At 60.0% G+C, this 17,161-nt stretch overlaps 1 protein-coding gene across 1 annotated transcript in view; it reads right to left on the bottom strand.

Annotated features, from left to right (window-relative positions):
* The window catches only part of ATP2A3 (ATPase sarcoplasmic/endoplasmic reticulum Ca2+ transporting 3), a 67,065-nt gene extending 52,285 nt beyond the window's left edge, over positions 1-14,780 (bottom strand). Inside the window, exons 1-3 of the mRNA XM_067309977.1 lie at positions 14,663-14,780; positions 805-822; positions 178-260 (exon numbers count right to left, since the gene is read on the bottom strand). Of these exons, the coding sequence (XP_067166078.1) occupies positions 178-260; positions 805-822; positions 14,663-14,780 (219 nt within the window). The remainder of the gene's footprint in view (positions 1-177; positions 261-804; positions 823-14,662) is intronic.
* Positions 14,781-17,161: the final 2,381 nt, after the last annotated feature.

The following is a 17,161-nucleotide window of genomic DNA, read 5'->3' as shown; positions in this document are numbered from 1 at the left end:
CTCCATCGGCCGGAGCGGGTGCCGTGAGCCTACTCGCTTGGCGCAGCATCGGCTCCCGTGCCACCCGGAGTGGAAAGCGCCCCAAAAGGTGCCTGTCCCACCGCACGAGCCCTCCTGCGCCAGCCAGCGCAGGCTGGTGCTGCTCCGACAGCCACGCAGGGAGTCTGCGGTACTCACAAAGGAGAGAAGAGCTGCCATCAGAAGGATGCGGACGAGGAGATCTTCAAACTGCTCCAGCACCAGCTCCCACAGAGACTTCCCTGGTGAGAAAACACACAAACCCCAGCCCTGTGAGCGCTCAAAACCTGGAAAGCGGGCAACTTAGACCACTTGGGCCACCAAGGCCAACGGAACACCGTCCTGCACTTGCAGTAGAGTTGCTACCGGCACCTTGTTGGCCACAGACATGAACGAGGAGATCCAGGACCATGGGACAGCATTGAAGCAAATGAACTCGAGTGCTCGCATCCTGCACTCATCGTCGCCAGCTCAGCTCAAAGCAATGAGGGATTTTTCTTTCAAATATTAAACATCTTCGTTTCTGGAGTTGGCCTGTTTTTACTAAATCTGTTTCTACTGAAGAGGCCAAGTCCTCCATGTTCCTACTCGCACCCGGTACCACCTGGCTGCCTCTTCTTCACAGGAACACGCTGCTCTCGGCCCAGCTATCTCCGCAGAGCTGAGCCCGCTGAGATTAAGACAAAAAACCCCAGGAAACGCTCCACCCCCCTCCGGCAGCTTCGTCCTCAGCACTCGCCACCCCGTGTCCTCCGAGGAGGGAGCTTGCCGACGGCATGGGCTTACCTTCTTCCGCAGGGAGCTCTGTGGGTTTTCATCGACGTCCAAAGAACAGGACAGAAAGGGAAAAAAAAGAAAAAGGAGACAAATTAGCGATTTGGAAGCAGGTTAGCAAAACCATTCAGCACGAGGCCTCCGCGGCTGCGCAGGGGTTTCACCCTCTCCGCCCTGCCTCAGCTCCTCTTCGGCGGACGGCCTCTCCGCACCTCCCCGCGGCACGGCGAGGGGAAGGACGGGCCTGGGTCACGGCGCCTCGAGAGAAAACGCAATTCCCTTCCAGGCTGGCAGCGCTGCCTCCCTATCAGACTCACGAAATTTGGTTCACGCCCGGCCACCCGAACCACTCGTGCCCCCTGCCAGCCTCCTGCTCCACGAGGCGCCGGGGAAGCCGAGGCCGGGCGGCCTCTTCGGCAGACGCGGGGGCGGCAGAGATTCGCTTCCGTCATCGCTCTGCTGCTCGCGCCTTCCCCGCCGGAGCAACCGCCCACCGCCGCCCGCTCCGAGGGGCGTTAAAGGCGTCGCGGTGGGGTTTTTCAAGCGCTGGGGGCCGGCCTGGGGCTGGCCCGGTGGAGTCTCCAAACTCCCCCGTCGGAGCTGCCAAGCGTCCTCTGTGAGCGGCTCCTGGCACGACGCCGCTGCCCAGCTCCATCCGTGTAACCCTCCGAACCGGCGCCGCGCCGCCCTCCTGCCTTTGCAAGGGGCGCGCAGGCCGTCAGGCGATGCCTGAAACTATCCTTACAGAAACAACGGCGAAAACGCTCGGAGCGACGGCGACGTCCGTCGGCGGGAGAGGCGCTGCGCCCTTGCCCGGCCCCGCTCCCGCAGCGGCGGCTCCCTCTCCCCGGCTCAGAGACCCCCCAGGAGCGACGGGATTTGGCCTCCGAGATATTGCCGCAAGACAAATGCAAAATAATAACAGTAATAATAACAAACCCAAGGGCATAACCGCGGCCGGGGTGCCCGCGGCCTGGGGCATCGTGCGGGGCGCCCGGCTGCCCGGGCAGACGCGGGGCTGGCTTTAGCTAGGGTCGCCGGGGCCCAGCGCCGAGCGTCACCGCCTGCCGAGGCGGAGGAGCCCCGGGCTGCCTCCCGCGGCGGCTACGGGCCCAGAGACGCGGTGGCGAGAAGCGGCTCCCACCCACGGGCGCCGCGCCGCGGGAGCGCGGGTCCACGCTCAGGCTGGGCGCACGACCGCCGCCGCCGCCGAACGGGTTCCCCAAGGCCGGGTAACGCCGGAACGCCGTTTTCCCCCGTCATTTTAGGAGCTCGCTCAGGAGAAAACGAGATTCCCCGCGCGGGAAATACGGCGAGAGACGGGCGACGTCGGGGCGGCCAGAGGAGGCGTCTGCAGCGCCGTGCCGCGGGCGGGCGACGCGGGGGCTCCCCCGGCGCAGCCGAGGACGCGCGCGCTCGGCTCGCCCGCGCCAAGCCGCCCCCCAGCACCGGCGGCCAAATCCGGGCGGTTACGGACGAGCAGCGTGAAGGCCCTCGGCGAGCCGCTCCCGGCGACTTCCTTCGAGCCGCGTTTCTGCGCCGTAAACAAACCTTCTTCTCCCTCGATTTCTTTTTCCGTAGGCAGGGAAGGGGAAATGGATGGGTGAAACAAAGAACACATCCGCCTCCCCGACCCTGCTAGCAGGAAGGGAAAAAGGCCCAAGAAAGCAGCGAGAAGAGCGAGAAAAAACCCAAAATACCTTCGACGGGGACAGCAGCCCCCCTCCCGTGACATAAAACAGGATCCCGGACAGAACTGCTCTGGGATCCTTCTCCTGTGCCGTCAGGACGCTGTACAAAATAAATTGTTATTTTAACTGGCTACGTTTCCCAATGACAGTTGTTAGGCTGGAAGAAACCCATCCTGGGGAAAAGCCTGCTGTGTTTCAAGCGCCGGCGACAGCCCGCACGGTTGCAGATCCCCGGGGCTTCGCAGCGGGCTCCTGCCGGATCGCAGGGCCGCGGAACGCCCGGCCGGGCTGCGGGAGAGCAAGCTCAGCCGATGCCCCGGCTGGTGTAAATCCCGTCTGCAGCCAGCGGGGTTAAGCTGCTCATCGCCTTTCACACTTGAGAAATGGAGAAAACGCACCATTTGAAGAATAATCCCGTGTATTTTAGCGCAATCGTGGATCGCAGATACTAAAACCCTAACGGCATCAGCGTTTCGCCACGTTCGTAGAGGGCAAAGCGCAGTTACCTAAATCCTTGGCTGCGTATTTATTAATGCAACCCATATGGATTTGCTTTTACACGTAACCCTGAATTTCCTGGATTTGTAAGGCCAGAGCGGGAACAGCCCGACATTCCCGGAAATTATTTTGCACCTTGCACTTCTATTTTGCACAACTATTTTGCACCCAGCCGGCCAGGCGAGGGCACCGGGGCATTGCAACGTGAGTTTGTCCCGCATTTCTACCACGGGGGGAAAACCCCCGTTTGAACCTCAGCAAGCGACAGAGCCCCAACAACAGTTTTAGCCGCTCCCTCTTTGGAGGCGGGCGTCCATATGGAGGTTCGCTGTGCTGGGACACGCTCCCGCAACGGCAGCCGAGCGCCGGCAAGCGCTTTCCTCGCGCTGCTTTTCCACCCGAGCGCGGCGGTGCCGCCGGCAAAAGCTGCCTGCTCCAGGCCAGCGAGAAAGGAGGCGCAAAGAGAAGAGCACGGAGACACAACCTCCCCCCAGCGCCGGCATCTCATTAGCCTCGCAGCTCCTCCGGACGTGCTCCCGGACCCAATTCCCACCCCGCGCTGATGCTGGGCTTAGCAAGAGTCCCGCGCCCTCGCTGGGGAGTCGACAGCCCAAGCGATGAGCGGTTTTGGGGCCAAGGGAAGCGCTAGAGGCGGCGGCAGGCGAGGCGGACGAGGACCGCCTGGGCAGCAGGTGAGGATGGTCAGCAGAGGTTCAGCTGGCATAAATAACCGCTTTCCAGGTGATGTTTCACAGTTAAATGTTCCACCTGTCTTTCTGGAGGACACCCAAAAGCGTGGACAGCTTGCAACCAAACAGCCCGAACACTTGCTGGTGTGGGTGGCAGGGCTTCCCGCAGAAACAGGGCTATATAGCTCACCTCTCCTTTGGCCCCCAAAGCTTGCCAAGAGGAGGAAAACCGTGGGAAGGAGACTGCAGATGGAGAAGGCCCCAAGAGCCGGTCGTTGGCACAAGCAATATGAGAACTTGAACCCAAGCGCCTGCCCTAATTCCATGCTGTTCCTCTAAAAACGCCAGTATTTAGCCCACGCCATCACCCCCCGGCGCTTTCCGCACACCCCCGCGTGCTCCCGCGGGGCGCAGCCAGCACCACCGCCACCGCGCGGGAACCGCTCGCGTCCGCGGCCCCCGCTGGCCCCGCCGGCGAGGTCGGGGAAAAGCAGCACGGCTCAGGCGTCCTTTTCTGCGCCAGATAAGCTTATCTCAGCCGGCTCAGGGAACTGGAAACGAAGTTTATCCCCGAACAGGCTGCCGGATGCCAGGGAAGCACCGCGCACCGTGCAAATCCAGGTCTGTCCTTATCGCTCACCCTCAGAAAAAAAAAGAAAAAAAAATCAAAGCTTCCTCGTGCCAAAGGATAAACTACCACTATCTCCGACCCGACGGCACGGGAGACTCCGTGTCTCAACACGGACGAGTGAAGACATCGCCTTTGGTTTTAACAGCAGGATGCGCAGCGGGGATGGCAGGGATGCCGCAGCCGGGCCGTGCCGCAGCCGGCGAGGCGCCGTGCAGAATGAGTGTGCAAACGCCTGCCTGCTGCTGCCCCCCCCCCAAATTTCCCTCCTTTTATTCTTAGGAACCTCGCATCCCCAAAACGCCGCACAGCACAAGCCGAAGCCTTGGCACAGGGCAGCTCCCCGCGCGGGGGCACAAGCCTGGTGGGAAAGGCCGGGCCAGCTCCAGCTGCAGGGCTCAGAAATTGAGGGGAAAAACGGGGGAAACGACCCTCCTCAGCCGGGAACGCTCCTCCGTGCCGGGATTGCACTGCCGGGAGAGGGCTCCAGCCGGCCGCGCGGCATCGCCCCGGCCCCCTCGCTCCGCTTGCCGGCCCAGCCCCGGCCTCCGTCTCCTCCCCGGGGTTTCCCTCCGTGCCAGACGCAGGGAATCCCCGGCAGCGTGGCCGCCCGCGCCCGGCGCCCTCCCCGCCGCTGGCCCCAGCTCCCGCTTTCCCTCTTTGGAAAGCCGCAGCCCGCACCAGCGCGATAGCGCATCCCCTCGCCAACAAATTTCCGTGGCTTATTTTGGGAGTGGGAGGGATAGTGGGCGGTTTAGGAAACCCATGGCACCCTCCTAGGATGTATTATTTGCAAAAACTAAAAGACGAGTTTTGTTCTCTCCCGGACCGACGCAGTGGAAAGAATTTCCCGCTAAATCTCCTGGGTGGAAAAGCTAAAAATCTGCATTTAAATAGTAACAGGTTTTGGAAAACAAGTAAAACCCACAGGAGGTTGAATAAAATAAGCTTAAGCTGTTTTTTTTTTTTTTTTTTTTTTTTAGGTCTGGGTTTTAAATAAACAGTCCCTCCCTAGCAGCGGCTGCCGGGAGACCCCGAGCTCCCGGGCAGGGAGCAGCCAGGGCACCTCTCGGTCTTGACATCAGCTCAAACCTCCCTTGCACCGTTGTGCCCTAGGGATTTCCAGGAAAAGCGGAGCAGCGAGGCCACGGTTTGTCGCTGGTGGAAACCCTCCGCGGAGGGACCCTCAGCTGGGTCCCGCACGGTGGCCGGCGCTGCCCAGCTCCAGCACGGGGGCCCCACGCTTGGCCGCGTGCACCAAATAACGCATCTCAACTAAGAGCCAAATACGACAAGGGAGCAAACCTTCCCGTGCTTTCACTGCAAAAAATTAGACGTTCTGCACATTGTACTCGAAAACAGTCTTCTCCTTCCACCTGCGGCTTTGATCCCCCCCAAAAGCTCCTTAGCTTTAGACTCCTCTCCCTGCCCGCACAGGGAGGGAGGCTCAGCTTTCCCCAGCCACCGCGCAGCACGAGCGGAGCCTCTTTCCACCGCCCGTCCTCAAGGGCTTCAACGCAAGGCGAGGAGGCAACTCTTCCCCGCTCTTGGAGAGCTGCTGCTTTCCTCCTGCTGCCCCAGCACTGCCACAAACCCACAGGGATGCTCCGAGTAAGTGATGCATCTCCTCTCCTCCCTGCACGCTACGGATTTTGCTGCATTTTCTCCTCCTTTGCCCTAAAAGCTCTCTCTTTAGGTCTGCTCGCTGCAAGGTGGGCTGCCTCCTGGGTTCAAGCGAGTCGCCCCCCCTCCGCCGCAAGCCACCGCCAGCAGCCGGGCTCCCGAGCTTGGGGAAGAGCCAGACAGTGTCCAGGCCACGGAAAAAGATCGTGGAGTTTGTAAACCACCTCGGCGTGACGGACGGCCACACGACGCCACAAGTAGGTCGCTCGCAGCGAGTCAAACGCTCAACTGCCTAAACCTTAATAACATTTTCCTGGCAGCACCGCGGAACAGTTTAGGAAACAAGGCGGAGAGGTGCCAGGCACAGGCGGAGAGGTGCCAGGAGCCCTTCCAAAGCACAGCGCCGCCGAGCCTGCTCGCCCTCCTGCCGGCCTTGCCGGGGTCACCTAAAAACACGTATATACGCATACCCGTCCCTGCCAGGCTGTAAATGCCATGGGAAAGGACATTTAGTGATGAAAAATCGAGCTGCACCTTCCAGCTGAATTTCAGGCAAGGCTTGGGGAATAGCAAGGTGGAAACGTGTTAAATGTTATTCCTTAGGAAAGAGAAAGGCCATTCGGGCCAAAAAAAGGCAGATTAAAAAAAAAAATTAAAAAAAAAAAAGAAGGAGGAAAATGAAGATAGCATGTCACTCCGAGAGGTCAAAAGCATTTTCGGTGCTCCCGAGCGGAGACGCCGATCAGCCCCGGCAGCGCCGCCGGCTGCCGAAGCCCGGCCAGGGGGAACCGCCGAGCACATCGTGCTCGCTCAGCACACGGAAAAAAACCCTGAACTAAAGCCTCGCATCGGCCAAGCCCGGCGGAGACCTACAAGAGAGTTTTAAATCCAAACCGCGCTTTTCCCCTTCCCTGCCAAGGTGAGGACACGGCCCGTCCTCCGACCCACAGCAGAGCCAGGGCTGACGAGCGAGTGACGAAGCTGCTGCGAGGGGAAACCGGCCCGGAGCCACCGGGACACTGATGGGATCGCATGGAAAACCTGAACTCTGAACCCCGAACGCTCCCATTCCCGCTGCGTCGGGGCTAGGAAATCCTCCCCCCCCCCAAGCGCTGCTGCCGGCAGATAACATCAGGCTGCAACGCGCAGCACCGTGCACCGCGCCGCCCCGGGCGGCTCCGCTGCTCCGACCCCCGATTCCTTACTTATCGAAGGATGCCTTCCCCGGCTGACCTCGCTCCCCGCGCACGCGGTTTCTGGCATCTGTCCTCAGCACACGGGCTGTTTCCAGCAAGCCGCCTGCATGGATTTGCACGGAAAACGCAACCTACACCGCGCTCATGATTGTATCGGAAGAAAAAAAAAATTCTCCGCGATAGAAAAGCTCTGGTCTTCTAGCCGGGGGGGGGGGGGGGAAGCGAGCGGGACGATTGATGCTTGTCACGTCTCACGCTCCGGGACCGCGCGTCTCGGCGCGGCTGCAACCGTTTCCTTCCTGCAGCGAGAGGCTTCAAGCTCGCTGGCGACACGAGCCGCGCGTGGCCTGCGCCTGCCGGTGGTGCGGGGCCCCTCCGGCTTCTCCTTCCCCCCCGGACACGGGAAAGGTGACGGCACTGTATGTGGACATATGCACACACATAACACCTGTGTATATATGTTAAAAAAAATAATTAAAAAAAAAAATATATATATATATATATATGTACACACCTCCGCGCACCTAGGTTAAAGTCGCCCGGCTCACCCCGGCGGTGAGGTTCATGGCCGGGTGCAGACAGAAAGGTCCCGGACCTCACGAGCGGCCAAGACCAGCACCAAGAAACCTTCCACCTGCGAGAAGCAGCCAGTGGATCTCCTTTAGGAGATCCCACCCCCCGGCCGGGCTGGCCGGTCCGGATGCTCTTCTGGAGAACAACCCCACGGACTTCTCGCCAGGTCGTTAAACAGCCCGGATTGGGTTGTTGGCAGCTAAATTCCCGTCAGGTGAAAGAGGCCATCACGAATTTTCCGTGTCCAAAGTTTGGGTGTTTTGTGGGTTTTGTTTTTTTCCCCTCCACTCGCTCACCGCATTTTCCTTATTTTAGACCCTCTGTTGACTCGGAGGTTGCAAAAGGGAACAAAATTCAAACCGGGCAGGCGCGTAAAGCCCAATTTGGGCGGACGCGTCCCGCCGGCGGGCGCCTCGGGGCTGGCAGCCCCCCGCGCCGGAGAGGGACGGGCGCCCGGCAGAGCCGACGCTCCCGCGGCTCCCGGGGATTTCGCTGCCCCCCGACAGCCAGAAGGGACGGAATAACCGTGCAGCAAAAGCAGCTCCTCCTCGCGTCTCTGCTTTCATCCCCTGGAGCTAAGGAAGTAGAAGAGAGAATCTCCCCCGCCTACGCACCCCTCCCAGAAAAACAACTGATTTTTATCAGCAACACACGCAAGAAAAACTGTTTCCACCCCAGAAAGAAAAAAAAAAAAAAGCAAGTGCTTGTGCAGAGCTGCTCAGGCGGGACGAGACGGGACGGGACAGGGAGGGGGGCAAACCGGGGGCTACCAAAGTGGCCAAGGGGCTTCCAAGGAGCCCCTGCCAAATTATTCTTTGAAATAAAATAAATAAATAAATAGAGAGAGAGAGAGATGAATAAAATAAAAAGGGGGGGGGGGGAGACCCCAGCACCACGGAGCTGGGCGATGCACAGGGCCGGCAGGGGCATTGCCATGCTGGGGCGGGAGGAGGAGGAGGAGGAGGAGGAGGAGGAAGAGGAGGAGGAGGAGGAGGAGGTGGTGGTGGTGGTGGTGGTCCAAGGGTTTCCGCATTTAACCGATCTACTACGGTTGCTGCAGCGTTTTGATAAACACCAGACAAAAACGCCTTTGCAGCCAGCTCTGTTCTGCATTAATCCGCGTCAATAGCCCTTCCCTCGCTCCCCCCTTTATGCTGGATTAAAATATATATATATAGCCACTAAATACCAGGAAACACCAGATGCAAAAATATCAGGGACAGGAACCCAGGGAGGCTGCGGAGCCGGAGGGGCGAGAGGAGGGTTTCCTCTCCGCCGCCCGGCCCCAGCAGCGGCGGCTCCCGCTCGGCTCCCGCACTGAGCCGGGATGCTCTGCCCCAGGCTCCCGCGCCCAAAACCCAGGGACCGGCGCAGAGCTGCCAGCTGCCGCTCGGCCACAAGCGTCTTCGCTTCCCTCTATTTTGCTCCCCTTCCATAGAGGGATCTTTTATTCTTTTATTACAAACGTTGGCACACGAGGGGAAAAAAAAAATACACATATCGAACGGGTTTAGGTGGTGCTGGCGCGCAGCTGAACCACGGGACCGGCTTCAGGATGCCCGGCGGCGGCAGCGAGAGCGCGGAAAACCAATCAACGTTCAATCCGTAGGAGGCTCTGGGCGAGCAGAAACGCCTCCGTTCAGGGCCACCCCAGGTCCAGGCTTCCCAGAGCAGGTAGAGGACTGGGGGGTTCGGGTGGCAGCAGCGACTCGGCACCCAAACTCGACCCCCTCCGCCCCCCCGGGCCGCAGGAGCGGACCGAGCGCCCCACCGCACGACGCCTTTAACCCCGGGGAGAGGGCTCAAACCGCCGGAAAACGCCCCACAAAGAGCCCGGCCGACAGCATCGGCCCCCGGAGGAGCCGGAGGCTCCCGCCGCTCCTCGCCGCCCCCCCCGGCTACGGCTCAGCCGCCGGCGGGACGTCGCCTGCAGGCCTCGAAACGGTTAAAGCGAGAGGGTTAAACGGCCCCGGAGGAGCCTCTCTCGCACGCGCTCACGTCATGGAAATACTCGAGTAACCGCAATTTTCTCTATTGCTTTTTGGCTCCAGCTATTCAACGCTGCTGCACTTCCAGCCCCAGCTCTCCGCTACCGGCTTCACCGCGCGATGGCTGGTACGGACAGCGATTAGCTGCAGCGCTCGCGATTTGATCCTGTTTTTTCCAATATAGGTTACTGTTATACGTTCTACCTCCAACACCAGCAACGCTAAGGTGTAAAAAAAAAGACCGTGAGTCACACCACTGACCAAAAAAAATTTAAAAAAAAATCACATGAGCAATAATAAATTCAGGTGCGGGGGGAGGTTGGTGGTTTCTGAGTTCTGCCGGGTATTTTTCAGTATTGCACCGGGTTCACCTCGGGCCCCATCGGCTCTGCGCCGGGGCGCCAGCTCCCAAAAAATAACCTTAAAAAAAGAAAAAAAAAAAACAGGGAATTTCAGAGGGGTGTGATGTTGGCGCAGCAATGGGAACGCGCTTCTCCGGGAAGTCTCAGGCCAGCGCCTCCCGCTCGCCATCCCTTTCGCGGGAGGGGATCAAGCACCGAGGGAAAAGGCAACAAGTGGGATATTCTTCCTGTTGCCAAAAACTGAAATTCATCTCGGTAGGAAGAAATCAGAAGGAGCATCATGCTTTGGGTTCTGGTTTTTACTCCAGGGGTTTAAAAAAAAAAAAAAGTAGGAATTAAAAACCTGGATTTTTTTCTATGGTCCAATTAAAGAAACCGTGTTTAGTCTCTCCACAAATTTGAAGGCACTCAAGATGTTTTAATGCATCAGCATTTCTCCTAAGGGAATGGATTCTGAGGAGGAGAGGAAAAAAAAGAAAGAAAGAAAGAAAACCGTAGCATGTTTGTGAATCAGACTGTTAAGCGTGTGTTTCGGGGGTGGAAAAGGTGGGCGATGCACAGAGGAACAGAGAGCAGAGTTAGATGAGTCAGAAAATGCTGCTTTTCCTCTTCTTACTGGCATCTCAAACATTTCAGCATGAAATAGAAATTTATTTTCTCCTTTTTTTTTTCCCCCCCCCCTCGCCATCAGGAGGGAGTTTGAACGTAACCTTGGCTCGTTAGCAACCGCCCGCGATTACCCGGGCGCTGAGCACCCCATCGCCAAGATAGTACACACACGGAGGTGCGCGTGCCCGCACACGCGCGGGCCCCCCCCCCCAGACGCACATCTGCACGCGCACATCTGCACGCGCACATCTGCACGCGCCACCCTGGCCGCGCGCTGCCAACGGAACCAAAACGGCGGCGTTTTTGCCGTTTAGCGAAAGGGGGGCCGGGGCGCGCGCTAAGGCTCCGCGTCCAGCGCCGTCCTCGTCGGGTCTCGCCGGGGGGGCGCGAGGCTCGCGGGGGCGCCGGGCACCGCTCGGCACGAGGCCGCCTGTGAGGAAGGACCTCGCCAGACCAGGAGTCGCACGAGGGCTCCTGCTTCGGGCCCCGACATCGCCTGCAAACCCAGAGGAACGGCCCCGCGCTGCAACCGCCCCCGCGCTTGACTCTGCCGGCGTTCACAGGCCACGGCGCAGGTTACCGACGGGGCAAATAAAAGTGCCCACACGCATTGGCGCTGGCGATCTCATGCCCGAATTGCATGCTCATTTACACATGGAAATCCATTTAGATTAGAGAAATTAGAGCTATATTTAAAGCAGAAAAATCATTTGACTGGCCGCTGGGTAATTCCCGTTTTTCATCCGACTCCTCTGCAAAACTGAAATAATTCAAAGGTCAGCTGGGCCCTTGCTTCTAAGCGAACAGGAACGTTTGCGCCCCTGTATTCCCCTGCTCGGTTTAGTACAAAATGTCAGCGCGATCGCAGATGTGCTCTTCTATTTTTCTTTTTTTTAAGCTGTGATTTAAAAGCAACCTGCGCACATCCGTGTTGGAGGACAGGAGGAGGGGGAGAAGGGGAGCGCCCGACCCGCACCCGGGGAACGTCACCGAGCGCTTGAGCAGTTAAATTCCACTTTGGAGACTCCCGAGCCTTTTGGGAATCGCCATGGTGAGCCCTAAACCGAGCTGCCGTTTTCTCGGGTTTCCTTGGCAAAAGGAACCGCCGTGCTGACAACGCCGATGACGGAGCCGAAACGGGAACACGATCTCCTCCTAACAGGGAAATATTTTCCTTTCGGCCAATAATCTATACGTTACAGTTCCGCTGCCAAGCCACTAATTGGAGATATTAAACAACCAGTATTGCTACTTCCTCCTGCAAACGTAAATGCGAGCGTTGGGACCGAAGAAGCAATTTCATGCTCCAGAAGAATATACCCCCCCCCCCCCGCAAAAACCTATACCTCTGGATATAAAACACGCCAATGCCACTGCTTTTCACTTAATGTTGGGGCTCAAAAATATGAGCTGCATCCACGTGATAGGAAAAAAAAAAAAGTAGAAAAAAAATCAAGCAAGCAGCTCTCCACGGTACGTCAGGAGGCAGTTTTTAAGAAAGATTATGTATTTCAGATCATGATGCATGACACGACCGGCAGCTTGATTTCGGGTTCAGAAGGAAATGAATGAACGTGAAACGGGAGGGTGAGAAACCAAAACTAGCCGAGGCTGAAGGAAGCCTGCTCCGGCCCGGCAGCGTCACCACGTTCGGCTCTCCTTCCCCCTTCTCCGCAGGCGTTGCCGAGCCCTGCCGCGCTTCCGCTTGCCGTGCCGCCCGGCACAGATGCGGCAGCACCAGGGCGCCGAGGCCCTCGCGTGGGAAAACGGCTTTGCGCCCTCCCCGCACCTGCGGGCTCCGTGCCCACGTGGAAAAAATTCCCTTTTTCCAAGTGTCCCGAGCCTCCCGGGTCCAGGCACCCTCTCACCGTGCCCGAAAAAGGGTTGCTTGATTAGCATCTAGGTTTTTAATTAAAAAAAAAAAAAAAAAACACCCCACCAAAAGTGTACAAGGTCCCATTTGGCACAATTTCAAACTACGCTAATCCGGTAGCATCTCGCCTGCTCTGCAGGAAAGCCACAAATACTGCACAAAATCTCCAAAAGCCCCAATTCTTTAAGAAGTTCTTCCACATTTTCCGCTGAGGACTGCGCCATCCTCCTCGCAGCCCCTCACCGCTACCGCGTATCACCACGATTTATATTTTACGGGAAACACGGAGCTCTGTTCAGAAGGCGAGAGCCACAGGACACCCCAAAGCGAGGAGCTCTTGCAAACCAACGATCGGCAAGAAATCAAACACCCGACGGCATCGGAAGCAAGAGGGGGCAACGCAGATCTTCCGTCCAAAGCCGAGCATACGGACACTGCTTAATAAGGGGGGGGGGGGAACCGCACACATCTAATCGCCACCGCTTATCCCCTTCCCTTCGCTTCGCACCTGCATCCTATTTTGGAGCCACCTTTTTAGAGGGGGAAAGGCCAGCGCTGCCGAGCAGCCACCGCGCCTGACTCGGAGGCGATGATTCACTCGGACAAACAGGAGGACAAAGCCACGGCAAGGGCCACCCGGCGATGCCCGCGCGCGGCGTGCTGCTTCAGGGCACGGCGGGCGACGGAGGGACGGGGTGGGCATTTCCAGAGCGGTGATCAGCCTGCCGGGCGCTCGGGGAGGCGCGGGGCCGGAGCCCCCGGGGCGAGGGGTGCATCGCCCCGAAGCCGGCGCTGGGCTCCCCCGCTAACGATGCAGGTGCCCAGCCGCCCACCTCCAGAGGTGCTTTAAATAAGGGAGAAACGCCCGAGCTCGGAGGCGTTTTGCAGGGCGCTCAGCGATACGGACTTCTGCGTGCGGCCCCAACCCAACCGACTCGCCGAGCGGAGAAAACACCGCCGGGCGACGCGAGTCCCGCGGCGAGCGAGACGCCAAGCGCCAGCACGGCCGGGAGAGCCCCAACTCGGGCACAGCAGGGCTTATCCCTCGCGGCTCCTTCTGGGAGAAGGCGCATCCCGCAGACCCGGTTTAACCCGCACCGCTCCCGACGGATAGAGGTGCAAGGAGCAGCCCCGTGAGAAACCTCTTCACGTTTCCCTGAGCCTAAAGAGCAAGTGAAAAGGAGACAGAACTGGAAGCTACAGGATCAAGCACCAGCCCGAGGGTTTATAAGCTTATCTCCTTGCAGGACTTGCATTAAGGTCTTACTACCCAAAAGCATTAGCTCAAACTCGCCCTAAAACCCTGGCGTTGCTTTATTCTGAGTAACGCCCTACCTAAAGTCACAACGTGGATCAAACTAGCCGTTTGCCACAGTCAATTAGGTCGCCCGGGCAAAACCCACCTGTGTTCACTAGCAGATTTGCTCAGCGCTTATAAAACAAAACTTAAAAGTTACCCTTATCAAAAAGGGGGAAAAAAACCCCAAAACCCGCAGATGTTCAGCAACGGCTGCCTGGGGCCAGGCTGCCTTGCAGTCAAACCCATGCACGTCCCCTTCGGTGTGTCGCCCGCTGCCACCCTTTTCCCCTTCCGCACAGCTCCGGCTGCAGCCCCGAAGCCCGGCCAGGCACCAGCCGACGTGGGGGACCCGCGGCGCCCCCAATTTCAAGGGATTTTGGAGGAACTCCCCCCTGCTCATGCTGGCCGTGGGGTCCCTCTCGTGTCCCTCTGCACTGCCAGGGGCGCTGGGGGGGGGCTGCCACCCCCACGAGCCGCCAGCGCTGCCAGGCCATCGTTACCCCCACAATAATTAACCCCCTCATTAAGGAAGGCGAGGTTACCTTAACCGACGGGGAGCAGGCAGCCCCCCGCGGCACCCCCGACCCCTCCTCAGCCCCGGCGCGGTGCAGGCTGCGCGCTCCCGGGGGGCCCGACGGGGGGCCCGGTGCCGGCGGGGGGCGCCGCGGTCCCGGCCCAGCTCAGCCCCGACGGCGGGGTCCCGGCGCGCCCCGGGAGCGCCCGGGCTCGGCCCCCGCGGCGGCACCGCGGCCCTTCCCGGCGCCGGCGGGGGGGTCGCGACTCCCCCCGGCCCCGGCGGCGGGGTCCCGGCGCGCCGCGTCCCGCCCCCGGCGCACTAACCGTTGGGGCCGTACTTCTCCCGGCTGCGGCGGACCTGCTCCGGGCTGAGCCCGCAGCTCTCGGCCACGCCGAAGCGGCGCAGCACGTCGAGCACCGGGACGCTGTGCGCCGCCTCCATGCCCGGGCGGCGCCGGCCCCGGCCCGGCCGGGGGAGCGCGGCGGGCGGCCCGGGGGGGCGCACGGAGGGGCACGCGGGGCGCCGCTCGCACGGCGCTGCCTCGGCACCTCTCCGCCCGCCGCGGGAAGGGGCGCCCCGCCGCCGGGCCCGCCTCCTCCCGGCGGCGCCGCCCTGCCCGCCGCTTCCCCCGCCTCCCCCGGGGCTGCGGCGGCCGCCCGCGGCACCCGCCGCCGCCGCCGCCCCGGGCCGGGCCGTGCCCCGCGCCCGGCGCCTCCCCGCGGCGCTGCCGGGCAGGGGGCGCCGGGGCTCCGCGACGGCCGCGGCAGCCGCTCCGGGCGCACCGCGACCCCCCGGCCGGGCCACACCGCGCCGGGCCCGCCGCCCCCATTCACAAGGTACCTGCCGCGCGCTGATTGGCTCCGCCGAGCCCGCACGCACCTTCTGCCCCGCGCTGATTGGCCGCGGCGGCCTTCGAACCTGCGCTCGGGACGGCGGGGGCGCCGCCCTGGGGCTTCCCCGCGCCCCCCGCCCGGCCCCGGCCCCGGCCCCGGCGCTGCCCCCCCGCGCTGCCCCCCGCCAACTTCCGCCCACTGCACGGCCTCTCCCCGCTCTCAAAGTGCCTCTTTGCCACTTTTTTTTTTTTTGCTTCTTTTTAATCATTTCGGCGCGGGGCAAACTTCGTGGAAGTGATGCCGGGGGCGCGGGAAGGCCACGGGCAGCGGGGACAGGTGCCCCGGGCTCCGGTGGGAGCCGCGGCGCTTTGGGGTGCTGGAAAACGCCCAAAGGCCTCGCTGGCTCCCGGCCCCGCTGGCTGCCGCGCCGGCCGAGAGGGCTTCCTCCATCGGCGCGCTCCTCCGGCCGTCGGGAACGTCTTTCCCTTCCCGAGGCAGAGCCCTGCGAGGTGCCGCGCGAGCGTCCACCTTGAGCGTTCGCTGACCTCGGGGGGAAGCGATGCCGCAGCGTTCGTGTCAGCCAATAAACTCTGCACTTGCAGGAGCAGCGGCAACGTTTGGTGGCGGTGGGAACCTTGGAAACGATCATCACCATGTAACGCTTGTTAAAACTGCCACCAGTGTAACATCCCCATCAACGCATTTTAGCTGGAGAGTGGCAGCTGCGACGTGCTGCCTTTCTCTTGAGAAATGAAATGTCAACACAGGGAGAAACAGGAAGTAACCGACGCGCTTCGTGCACAATAAAAACCAACGTCAGTGTCGCGGCGTGTATTTAAACTCAGCGTAGAGGCACTTGCACTTGAGATTCGTTGCTGCAAACCAGCATCGCATGCAGATGCGCAGTGTGAAACACCCAGCGCGTCAGAACATGACAGATCCAGAAAGCAGCGAGATGGTTTCCGGAGCTGTGACATGAAGGCAGTGAGAAGAGCGCCGGTGCTAGATGTGGCAGAGCCACGCACACAACTCTGCTAGACTCGGGGAGTTTGGGGAATTGAGGTTTCCCACGCTGGAAGCTGCCCATAGCCTCCAGGCTCTGCACCGTCCCATGCTGTAGGCGAGGTGACCCCGAGCAAGGAGCCGGGTGTTTGCAAATGCCACCACGGAGCAGGAAGCAGGCAGGGAAAAGGCTGATATCCGACATCTCCCTTGGGACTAGGCTCTAGCAATATGAGATACCTGGATATAACAGGGGCAGCAGCTGCTCTGGGTAGAGAGAAGAGGCTAAAGGAAAAGCAAAGTGTTATCGCTGCCTAAAAAACAAAACTCTCTATTGAAACTTCCAGCACTTCAGCTGGCCCTTTGGTGAGATCAGCAGGGAACATTTTGGTCTCTAATTAGCAAAGTGTCATCCTTCCCCTGCCTCCTCACAAAAGTATGGGACGTGGGTTGGGCTGACTTTTCCCTCTTCTTTTCTGCATTAATTGTCAAATGACATGGGAAAAGACATGTGCAGTTGTCCTCCAGAAACATGGTCTGAAATTCTGGTGGACTTGGAGAAACCAAGTGAAGCGAAGCAGGTGGTTTCTCTGCTCTGAATGGTTTTCCGTGTTCCCAGACCTCTCCAAACCACGTCAAAGTTTTACGCAGGATCTGGGGGGCCTTGACCATCACTCTGCACCAGCGGTTGGTTAAACAGTTTCGTCCCTGCATTACACGGAGGTAGCTGCCAACTTCTCGGCATTTTCTTCAGAGGTTAACAGAGAAAGGGAGAGCGTTTGGGAGAGGCCGGATGGATGGAGAGAGCGCACAGCCATCCCACGCTGCCCCAGCACCTCTGCTGCCTCTCAAGGATGCTCACAGGCCCGGTGTCCTGGGAGAAGCATGTTCCAGCCACTATTTACGGCTCCCCTTCCCCATCGCATAGGGTACAGACATGCACATTTGAGTGAACAGCCCTCGTTTATGGAAGCACTAAATTTTTGC

This window comes from Apteryx mantelli, chromosome 22, assembly GCF_036417845.1.
Source record: "Apteryx mantelli isolate bAptMan1 chromosome 22, bAptMan1.hap1, whole genome shotgun sequence".
NCBI lineage: Eukaryota > Metazoa > Chordata > Aves > Apterygiformes > Apterygidae > Apteryx > Apteryx mantelli.
The sequence above is the reverse complement of the archived record's forward strand: the minus strand, read 5'-3'. Positions and strand labels throughout refer to the sequence as shown.